Source organism: Strigops habroptila, chromosome 11, assembly GCF_004027225.2.
Source record: "Strigops habroptila isolate Jane chromosome 11, bStrHab1.2.pri, whole genome shotgun sequence".
Lineage (NCBI taxonomy): Eukaryota > Metazoa > Chordata > Aves > Psittaciformes > Psittacidae > Strigops > Strigops habroptila.
Window position 1 is genome coordinate 20,718,993 of NC_046360.1, and position 11,139 is coordinate 20,730,131.

The following is an 11,139-nucleotide window of genomic DNA, read 5'->3' on the forward strand; positions in this document are numbered from 1 at the left end:
GGAGTACCTATGGAAAGCTGCAGCGGCATTTACCAGTGCTGCCTGGCTGACACAATGTGCCCCAGCACTATCTGCTGCAGACATCTCGTAGGTTCATATCGGAGCAGACGCAGCCCACGGATGTGTTTCGGGAGCAGCCTGACAGCGGTTTCCCCACCCTCCTAAGAGCCATTCCCAGTGGCAGAAAGAGGAGAAGGTCCACAAGGGCACCTGCCTGCTCCATCGAGAAACCTGGCTATAAATGGGTAAAAAGAAACCCAAAATAAGGTGGCTTACCATCATGTGCAGAAGACAACAAAGCTGATATACTTCAAAGGAAATATGGGAAAGATCTGAGCACTTTAAGGACAACACATGGTTATCATAGAATCCCAGACTGGTTTGGATTGGAAAGGACTTTAGAGTTCACCAAGTTCCAACCCCTGCCATGGGCAGGGACACCTTCCACTAGAGCAGGTTGCTCCAAGCCCCTGTGTCCAACCTGGCCCTGAACACTGCCAGGGATGGGGCAGCCACAGCTTCTCTGGGCACCCTGTGCCAGCGCCTCAGCACCCTCACAGGGAAGAACAACTTCCTTATCATCTGGCCTGAACTTCTCCTCTTTAAGTTTAAACCCATTACCCCTTAATGGTTCACTGCATCCTATTGCTGGTCCTACAGGGACTACATTAATGGGTCCCAAACTTGGAGCCCCACAAGTCCTGAACTTGAAATCAGTAACGCAATTAAAAGTTACTGTAGAGAAGCTACTGGAACAGCAGACTGCAGAATTAAAATGGAAAAAAATGCATTACCCCATCCTGCAGGCTTGGCGGTTATTGAGATGAGAATGGTTTAGGCTCTGACCACCTCGGGGGCTTAACCTAACTAGATCAAACCCAGCGCTGCCCAGCTGCAGTGCAGACCTACCTGGAAAGGCTTCAAACCATCAGTGTTTACTCTGGCAGTTAACTGGGAGTTTAGCATTTAAAAGGAAAAAAAAAATCCAGAAAAAGAAAGGAAAAACCCAACCAAACAATAATTTGTCTCCCTAAGAAGATTAATAGGTGCATTTAAAGAAATCAGTCTGTAGGCTTAATGAGAAAGAGGCAGCAAAATCCTAAATGTGAGTCCTCCTACAGTTTTTCAGTCCAGCTGTACAATCAAATAATAGTTTATGTAACTAGGATTGGAACAAAATAAATTAAAAGTAATTTCATGTTTCATCAAAGGAAAAAGTACAGTTCAGAGTCAACGTGGAAAACGATCTAGTTCAGCACAGCATTTCCCCCAAGCCTTTCATAAGCTTTGTATTATCAGCTGCTTGGGTTTTTTCACAAGAGGAAGGCAAATTACCAAGTCCCTGAAGAACTTCCACATTTCCAAATTTCAACTATTCCTATTTTATAACTCATAACTTCACATATCTGTAACTGAAATGTTTTCTTTAGGAGATGGGAGAAAAAAACCCCACACTGTTTCTCCCAGGCTGCAATCTGTTTTTTCTGGTTAAAAAAACCCCCAAAACTGGTTAACAGCTACAACATGTCAATCTTTGAAAGTAATTCCCACGCACAATTTCATCCTTTTGCAGACACTAATATGGCAAAATCTCTTCATACTCCTCATGTCTAGACTGATGAAGGAGGACGCAAGCTACCCACAGACTCCTTCTTATACTGGGGAGCCCACTGCAGACCCAGTTGGGTCTCACACCGGCTAGCAAGAGGGGCAGGACCACTCTAAATCCATTTAATAGCTGAAGACAATACATCTAACATTGACTTCAGGCCCACGTACAACTTCCAAGGACAAAGCACCCTGAGAAGGAGCTCCCTGGGACCATGTCAGAAGAGGTCATGTACTTCAAGTTCTCCTAACAGAGCTCAAAAGCCATAAGTAAAGACAAATTCCCAAATAAATCCCGACATTCATGACACTATGATCCTCATAAGAGCACTGGTCCTGCAAAGGGATGTCCACTGGAGCCAGGCTCTGAGCTCAGTGTCAGCCTCATGTCCCTCTCAGCAATCGGAGAAGCCTGTGAGCCCCCATTGCTGGGAACAGGCTAAAAAGCAACTAGTGGCAGGCAAGAAAAAAAGATAAGAAAGGTTCAAAGCCCCTCAGTGATTGACATCTGGCTTCTGAAACTCTCCCTCTCCTATAACACCTACATAGATGGCTGTGCCTCCGGCACCCTGGGCCGGATGGCGGAGGGAATGCTGACCTCAAACACACCAGCTGAAACACTGAATTTCATCACGTCTGCACTGAGCAATGCTTTGGTCCAGTGATTTTTCTTCTGCGGCCTTCAGAGAAGCTGTCAAATCCTCATCTGAAAGCTATTCAGTGTGGGAAACTGCTTTGTCATGTCTAAAAGGCTGTGGTCCCTGGCAGGTCCCGGAGCCAAGTGAGGAATGGTAAGTCATACCTGCCCAAAACCCTCCAAATTCAGCAACATTTCTCAAGCAGCATGGATGCACTTTCCATGCAGCATCTGCTTGCTCTAGGTTGTGTTATAGCTTTCAAAAAGAGGGGAAACCATCTGAGAGGAGGGCAGGAGATGCTCTTGTCGTGAGGAGCAGCTAAGCACGCTCAGGCACAGAGGTTCAGATGACTGCAGGTGTGATGGGCAGCAAGTCACAGGCAGGAGAAGGCAGCCTGCACCTCATATGGGGGATCAGAAGCCGCAGGACATCCCAGTAGAAGTCACAGCACAGGACTGAATCCTGCTGACAAAGAATGAAAAAACACCAAGAAACACAGGAATGACCCCAACAGTCTTCCAGGAGGAGAGAAAGAGCTTCTCATGGGTCAGAGGAGCCTGTGCAGAGCTAGCTACAACTCAGGAAATCACCACATAACTGTGACACGGTGAGGAAGCTTGGTGTCCATATGATATCCCCTCCATACCTCCTAAACCACCCACTGCCTGGCTGTGAACACAAAGGAGAAGAGCATGGTGGACAAGGGTAGGACTATCACGTCACCTCCAAAGGCTCAGCTTTGAGTCCTGACCAACACGCCAAGGGCCACCCTCCTGTGCATCCGAGCCATGCAACATGCCCCATCATCTGGCTACAGAACCAGAAATGGGTGAACATCTCCGTCACCGTTTGCCCGCCAGTACCTTACACACCCTGTTACGGTCACTTGGCTCTTGCACAACTGCGCCCATCACCAGCAAGCACTAACAGTCTCCGAGTGAAGATGTTAACCTCGGTTGGTCTAGGGGAAACGTGTGAAAAAAGGCTCTTCCCAGCGTCAGGAAGCAAGAGGAGGACAAGGGCTGAGGTGACCTGTGAGCAATAGGCTTTCAAGAAGGACTGCTGCTGCAGGAGACAGGGAGAGGAGAAAGGTCTGGGAACAGACTGGGGTTTTTTTCCTGTTGTTGTAGCTCTCTTAGAAGGTGCCTAATACACTTTACCACATTAAATATATACACAATTTTCTTCTATACGCTGACCTAGAAACACAACTAAATCATTTTTGACAAAAGAGAATGCACCGAACTATTTAATCACATCTTCAAGGGGAATAAAGCCAGTAAGAATGGCTAATCTGCTCTACATCAGAGAAACTGTCATTTTGAGCTGAGGAAGACTGTGTATTTTAGGAGGTGAAGCTTTTATTTAAGCCTTCTGTGATCATATATCCCATAACACCCTCTAGTACACTGCTTCCACACTTACTTATGCTCACTGTTTACACATATTTCATTGACATTTGGCTAGCTTGGACCTCTAAACTCCAGACTTCCTTTTGTCTTTGTTAGCCATCGGAATGATCTTTACCACCCAGTGCCAGAGGTCAGGCTGGATGGCACACCATCACTTCTCATCTCAAGCCAAACTGTAACACTTGGGAAAAAAAGAAAAGAGAAAACAAAATAAAGATCACATTCAGACACGGCTTTTCTTGCCATGGTGGATGATGTTCTCTGAGAAACTCAGCATGGGCGAGGAGCTGCTGTCTCCTGCCCCACCGCCGTCCCCAGTCTGATAACAGGCCAGGGTTGATCTTCAATATCAAACACACACTACTAAGCTATAAAGAGGCAACAGTCAGTGAGATACCATCACCATCTTTGGTCAGCTTTGATATTAAATATGAGCAGAGTCTGGGTGAGGAACCCCCCAGGAACACGTCTTCCAGCCCTGCAGTAAAGCACAGGCCAGTGTTAACAGGACACAAGGATACTGCTCTCTCTTGCAGGCTCCTGAATAGCTTGTTGGAGGTGCTGGGTGTTCTGAGCAAGGAGCCAGCTCCCTGTATTTATAAAACCACCTCAGTGTCAGTGACGTGAAAAGCGGTACGGCATGCTCAGCGATGACTGACAGGCTGCACAGCAGCACTTGGGGGTCACGCTGAAGCTCAGCACCTCCAGGCACTAAAAAAGACAAAAAACCCTGTTCATCAGAACAGTCGTGTCCACGGATTGATGCAAAAATAACAAATCTGTCATTCAAACAGATGTTTGGAATCACGGCGATGGCTCAACAGCGACAATCTCAATCTCAAGAAAATACATGCAATGCTCGCAACAGTTTGCAGTGTGTGGGACTGGGATGACCATCGGCGTGTGCTGCCACTCAAAACCCAAGCAGCAACCAGGAGCAGCAGCACTCATTAGCAAACAAAATGGTAATTTTCTAACGGAAATAAGAAAATCTTATTTCCACATTCAGTGAAAAGCCAGAATGCCTTTGCCATGCATCCCATTTCGCCCTTCTGAGCTACTTGCTTTCAGGAAATGCTGTTTGCAGCCTGACTGCCCATCACATCCTTCCAAAGGCGCATCTCATACATGAGGAAATGAGTCTGATGTTGCAAAAGGATTACTAGAAAAACACCCTCGGCCAAAAGTAAGACAGTGCCAGCCCCAGCCAGAGCACCAGGGGAGGAGGCTGCACAGAGAGGCAGGGTTGCGGCTGTGTTTTTCTAGCAGGTAGATGTTCAGATGCACATCGTGCATTCCTCAAACCGGTATGAACAGCAGGAATATGTCACAACACTGAATACCTGTTTGCACTGAATTGGAAACACGACGGGAAGCATCAACTAAGTGCTCAATTCACAGCAGAGGAAAGAAACAGTTTTATTCAGGCACGCTGGAGAAGCATACGCCAGCCCATAGCGCTGCTCAGCACGACCCATGGTGTGAGGGACCCACCGGCACCAGCAGCTGCGGTCACTCAGGCTGCGGCACTGCTCCCGAGCGTCAGCAGAAGAGGCTGAGCAGCAGTACTCGGGATCTGGGCACACAGAAAGCAGCAGAAACCATGCAAGGAGGAGCCAAAGAGTCCTCCAACTTTCAACCAGCACAAACCAACAGAGTGAAGGAAATCAACCCCTCCAAACTATTCCACGTCAGAATACAGCAGATGCTGTATGTGCATCCAGGAGCCCCTCCCATGGCAAAAGCAAAGGGTAGAGGCATGTCTCCAGCATGACATCCAGGCTGGTTTCAGCAGTGAGAAACCCCAACCTGTGAAGCGACTGCAAATCTGTGTATTTGTTTTGGAAATAAAGCCATTAATGTTTGATGCCAAACATTTTGAATATTGATGAGCGTGTTCACAGAAGAGGTTTTGGAGTTATTTAAGCACCCAGAACTGCACCATCTAAATTCAGTGGCCTAGCGGCTGCTGTCAAACCCATCAGAAGTATGCAAAGCACCGCTTGCTAAAGGGAAAATGTGTTGTAGCTGACACTGCCTGCCCATCATGGCAGAGGAAGATGAATTGAAGCCCAGTGGGATATTTAACACAGCAAATATTTTGACTCAATCTGTCAACTGTGGCACTTTGCACTCCTCCTTTTACCTTTTATCTGGCTTGCACAAGTTCCGTGAACTTGAAACGTTGCTTATTTGCTCTTTCCCTCCTCACCTAAACTAAGCCTCAGCTTCCTCCTGACCCTCCAAATGTCTTCTAGCAAACAGAATCACAGACTGGTTTGGGTTGGAAGGGACCTTAAAGCTCGTCCAGTTCCAACCCCCTGCTACGGGCAGGGACACCTTCTACTAAACAAATACTAATCATGGGTGCATGGCAGGCTTCTCCAGAGTGCCACTCCACAGTTCAGCAAAAGGCCAGGAAAAGGAACCTATCTGAGGAAAAGGTTTTCCAGCGATGCCTCTGATGGTAACAACCCTGCGCTGTCCTGCTCAGGGCTCAGTCTCTCTGGGGACAGCAGCGCATGGACACGAACACGGAGCTGGCTCTCCAGAGCACTGCGAGCACCGTCCACAGCCTGGTTTTCCATCACACAGCCTTCTTTCATTCCTAGCACAGTCATATGAAAATGGACATCGCCTGCTCGTCTCTGCAAGCTTGTGGAAAGTGCCCATTTAAAAAGAAATGGGCAAACTTGATTTTTTTTTTAAATTACTTTTCTGTATATACTCATTACCTATTATTGCTGTGGTACTTATGGTGAGAAAACAAGCCTGCACCAGCAAACACAAATGAGCTACCAAAAGGGCAGAACTGAGCATATAGCTGCACTAACGTTTCCTCCAAAGATGAGCTATTTTCCCTAACTGGGGGCTGCTGTTTTCAGTCCCATTTCTACTATACTCTTTCCTATCACCTGATTTTTTACTTCAAGCTCCACCACCTGCAAACAGACCGATGCTAAGTGTATAACAGGATAAACAGGATCAACTCTTGACTTGTGGTTCCAAGCCAAGCAAAGCTTCGGGGAGCACTCACAGCACACACAGGAGGTGCTGCCACTCAGCACTGGCAACTTCCCTTCTTGGCCACTTCAAGACCTTCAACTCACAGCAAGCCTACCTTGAAGCTTGAGGAATTCCGGGGTATTCAGTAAGTGGTTTCTTTATGATGGATAGCAACGGTCCTGGCGGCTTGTGCTGGCATGCTGTGGGAGAAAGCTCCCTCTCAACCTTGAATCCCAGCAGCCAGCCCGGCTGTTTGCCACATGCATCTCCCAGCTCCAGAGAAACGGTGATGCTGAAAGCGCTGCTGCTCCCACTGGCAGCCCGTGTATCTGTGCCCGGTCCTCAGTGCTTCCCAGGACACTGACCCTCTTCCCCTTGCCCATCCTTCAGCCTTAGCTCATGCATCCAGGCATCAAAAACAAGTCTTTTACAAGCTCTACAGCTGAGCAGCAGACAGACCGAGAACCTGAATGAACTGGCCATAAATCAGGCACAGACAAATACAATCACAAGCAGCAATAAAGTCTCTCCTCAGGATACCAGGAAAACCGGACACCTAAACAGCTGTGCCCCAAGCTATGTTTCTGAGCTCGGGATCAGCCCCGCTCTCTCATCCAACCCCTTTTCATCAGTCCATCAAGCTGCACTGTAAAATGAGCTTGTCCCTTCTGCTCAGGGTGTCTCTCTGGAGGAGCAGACCACTCCTGGAAAGGGTTCAGTCCTGGCAGGCAGCTGGAAGGTTTTCAGTCCAAATGCATCAATTGTGGTCCTTTGATCCTATAGGTTAACAAAGCTCCATCTTTCATCTCCTTTCTGGCAACAGAGGCTCTGTGCAGGCAGACTAGCAGCAAGCCTTCCCTCCCTCCTCAGCATCACCTTGCCCGAGCACTAAGGCTGGGCACAACTCCCTAGGTGAGATTCTAGCTGCACCTTGCACAGGGGCAAGGTCTCCTCATCTGCACTGAAAACGCCTCGCCTGATGCAATCCTGCACCACGTTTGCCTTTTCAGAGCTGCACCCCACTGGCAGAGCCCAGCCGTGGCACAGCCACACACTGTGCCCATGTTCTCTTCATCCCCTGGCTCCACCGTGCCTCACCCAAAGCACACAGGCAGAAAATCAAAGCTTATAAATAGCAGTAGATGTTGCAACCCCATGAGAAGATGTTACTTTTTAGGATGTTTTCCACTCTCTGAAGTCTCTCCACAGTGTGCACAGTTTCTTGAAAACGATTATTATGAATTTAAACACAAGACCCTGAAATCCACTGTACCACGTATCAGGTATTCAGACTATTCCCTGTATAACACAAAGCAAGTTGTGAAACACCACACAGAAAAGTAACACTGTTACACTTCTCATTGGCTTAGATACAAGTTACATATTTCAGATAAAATAAAAAACAATTGCCCAGATATTGGGAGGAATTCCCTTTCCTTTCTCTTGTCACTTGGGATTTCTGGAGCGGTGCTCTGTGCACCACACACTCGCTGCTTGGTCAGCACGAGCCATGCTTTGCTAAACCATTTACAACATCTGGTCTGCCTTACGTGCCCACTCCTGCGTCTCACAGAAATGACTTTCTTCTCGAGGCCTTCATTTCCACTTTCATTACCTTGCACTAAAACCCCTCAGCGTTACCTCAGCCCCCCACACCCGTCCTACCCTGGTACAGATCAGCATCTTCCCCATCCCATCGCTGCTCCGCAGCTGCCTTCCCCGCCAGCCTGCAGAGCCCCGAGCAGCCCACCTCCTTAATTGCATTAATTAATTGCAGGGGAGGGCAGCTCCCGGCAGCAGCTCCCCAGGAGGGGCAGGAGTGTCAGCGAGGGCTCGAGCATGGCTTGCAAAACCCAGCTGGTGTTCCCGGCAGGAGATGGTCAGTGCTGCAGGACTGTGGCTCCTCCACCCCTCCAAGCCTCCAGGACCCCCAGCCCTGGTATAACAGCGAGCACAGACCCCAGGCAGTAACAGAGGAGCCCCAGGGCAGTGCCAAAGCCAGAGACAGCAGATCTGCACGGCTCCCTCGGCTCATCTCACTGCACCAGCCTAAACAGCCCCACAAGTCTTTAATTTTAAATTGCTACAGGCAGCCTATGAACAACTTCTCACTGGCAGAGGCCGAAGCAGAGGGACCAGTGACTAGTTAGCAAGGGGGGGCTGGAAAAAACAGGATGGAAAACAGGCACGATTTCACTCAGGGTATACTTCCATGCTCCTTGTGCAAAAGCTAACAGAGATTTTACACAGAGAAGCCTGCCCGCAGCTCGGCCGCCCTGTGAGATCCCTGAAGCCCGTCTGGATGCAAGCAGAGACTGCAGCCAGCTGGGAGCGAGAGGGAAGCTCCGTCAGGCAAGACTGCAGCCTCCCGTTCGGCTCCTGCTTGCATTTTCCCTGCTTGAAGTAACACAACGGGCAACACAAGCAGAGCTCGTCGCTTCACGGGAGAGCCCGAAACACCGCCGCCTTGGCCACGCAGCGTAGGCAAGCTGCCCGCCGGGTCCCCCGCATCCCTCTGTGCAACTTTCTGCTCCTGCCATTTGTTTTTCCAGATAGGATGGTATTTTAGGACCGGCTCTTTTTCCTGTAAAGGAGTATCTCCAATCCCACGCCCGCCTCCGAAACATCTCGGTGCCGGCTGGCACTGCCTGGCAGAGGGAGTGCGGCTCAGCACCGCTCCCCGCAAGGCTTCGCACCGACGGCTCCTGGCAGGGCCGCACGTCCCTCCTGTTACATAAGGACCTTCCCTGTTTGGTGCTGGCTCCGTTTGGGATGGACATGGTTGGGGTGCCCATGGTTGGGGTGCCCATGGCTGGAGTGGCTACGGTTGGGCCACCACAGGCACCGTCCCCCCACCCTGTCCAGACCCCCAGCCAGGCACCCCAACCCCAAACCACACCCCTCCATCCTCCTAACCCCCGAGAGCTGCCCCAGCCCTCGCTGCCGGACCTCTGCCCGCCAGGCAGCACCCCGCTTTCTCTTGCCCCCCAAACCGCTGCACTCCTCACGGGGCACATGCTGTCCCTCTCCCGCACCCAGCCTCGAACTGCACCCTCGCCTTCCCCCAGCACCCATGGGTGTCCCCGAGCTCCCCTGGGGCTGCACCCTCCAGCACTGCCCCGCCGCGGGTGCCCCTGCCCGCCCCCCGCACCTGGCCCTGCTCTCCTATCGGCTCCTGCCCCTTGCACATCCCTGTCACCCACCCGCCCGCCCCTGCCCGCCCGCACCCCGCACACCTGACACCGGCCGCCCCCCGCCCGGCCCCCGGCTGTGCCCGCCGCGCCCGCGCCCCGCGCTCTCACCTGGGCCCGGTCGCGCTGGCCGGGAGCTGTCCGCCGCCGCCCGGTGCTGAAGGCGGTTTGACGGCGGCGGCGGCGGGCGGCGGCGGGGCCCCGGTGGCGGCGGCGGCGGCGGCGCCGGGCGGTATCTGCCCGTCGTCGCCGCCGCCCTCCAGGCTGGCCTCGTTGCCCATGGCGGGCCGGGCGGGACCGCTCCCTCAGCGCAGCGCCGCCTCCGCCGCCATCAGCCCCGCGCCGCCATCGCCGCCTGCCCCCGCCGCCCCGCGCATGCGCCGACCCGCCGCCCGCCCAGCCCGCTCGCGCCGCGGGCACGCGCGCCCGCCGGGCCAATCACCGCCAGCCGCCCCGCCCTCCTCCCCCCACGCCCCGAGACGGCACGTGCCCAGCGCGGGCCCGGGCAGCCAATGGTGGCGCGAGGCGGTGGCGGGCGCGGGGGGTGGGGGGGGTGTGTGCGCCCCGCCCCGACGAGCCCAACCGACCAATCGGCGCTCGGCACCGCCCGCGACCGCCAGGCGGCGCCCCCCGAGCTCACACTGCAGCAGCCAACGAGTGGGCAGCCCTCCGTGAGGTCACACCCCAGCGGCCAATGAACGCTCGCTCCCGCATGAGGTTACACCCTGATAGCCAATGAGCACCCACTCACCCATGAGGTCACGGACTGCTGCAGGACGTCACATGCTGCCAACTAGTGAGCCGCCCCCTCCACTATGAAGTCACGTCCTGTCAGCCAATGAGAACTTCACTCCCTTGAGAGGTCACAGTCTGCCAGCCAATGAGCGCTCTCCTCCCCCATGAGGTCATGGGCTGCCCAGGACATCACACCCTGCCAGCCAATGATTGCCCTGCTCCCCGTAAGGTCACAGGCTGCCCTGGGATGTCATACTCTACTGGCCAATGGGCGCCCTGCCACCTCATGAGGTCACAGACTGTCCTAGGAGGTCACTATCAGCCAGGCAATGAGCACGCAGCTTCTTGTGAGGTCACACAGTGCCCCGTGGGTAAGCACACTGGCTCAGCTGTGAGGTCATAGGCTCTCTGATGAGGTCATAGAGCCGTCAGCCAACCAGCACCCCATCCCCTTACAGTGCTCAGCTAGTGATCATCATTGCTCTTCTATGATGCCCTTCTACAGGGTCCAACCAATCAGCGTGCACGCCAGCTTCTGCAGGGAGATCA

The 11,139-nt window shown here is 52.5% G+C and overlaps 1 protein-coding gene across 1 annotated transcript in view; it reads right to left on the minus strand.

Annotated features, from left to right (window-relative positions):
* The window catches only part of BSN (bassoon presynaptic cytomatrix protein), a 95,433-nt gene extending 85,128 nt beyond the window's left edge, over positions 1 to 10,305 (minus strand). Inside the window, 1 exon segment of the mRNA XM_030501027.1 lies at positions 9,967 to 10,305. Coding sequence (XP_030356887.1) covers positions 9,967 to 10,136 — 170 coding nt within the window. The 5' untranslated portion in view covers positions 10,137 to 10,305.
* Positions 10,306 to 11,139: the final 834 nt, after the last annotated feature.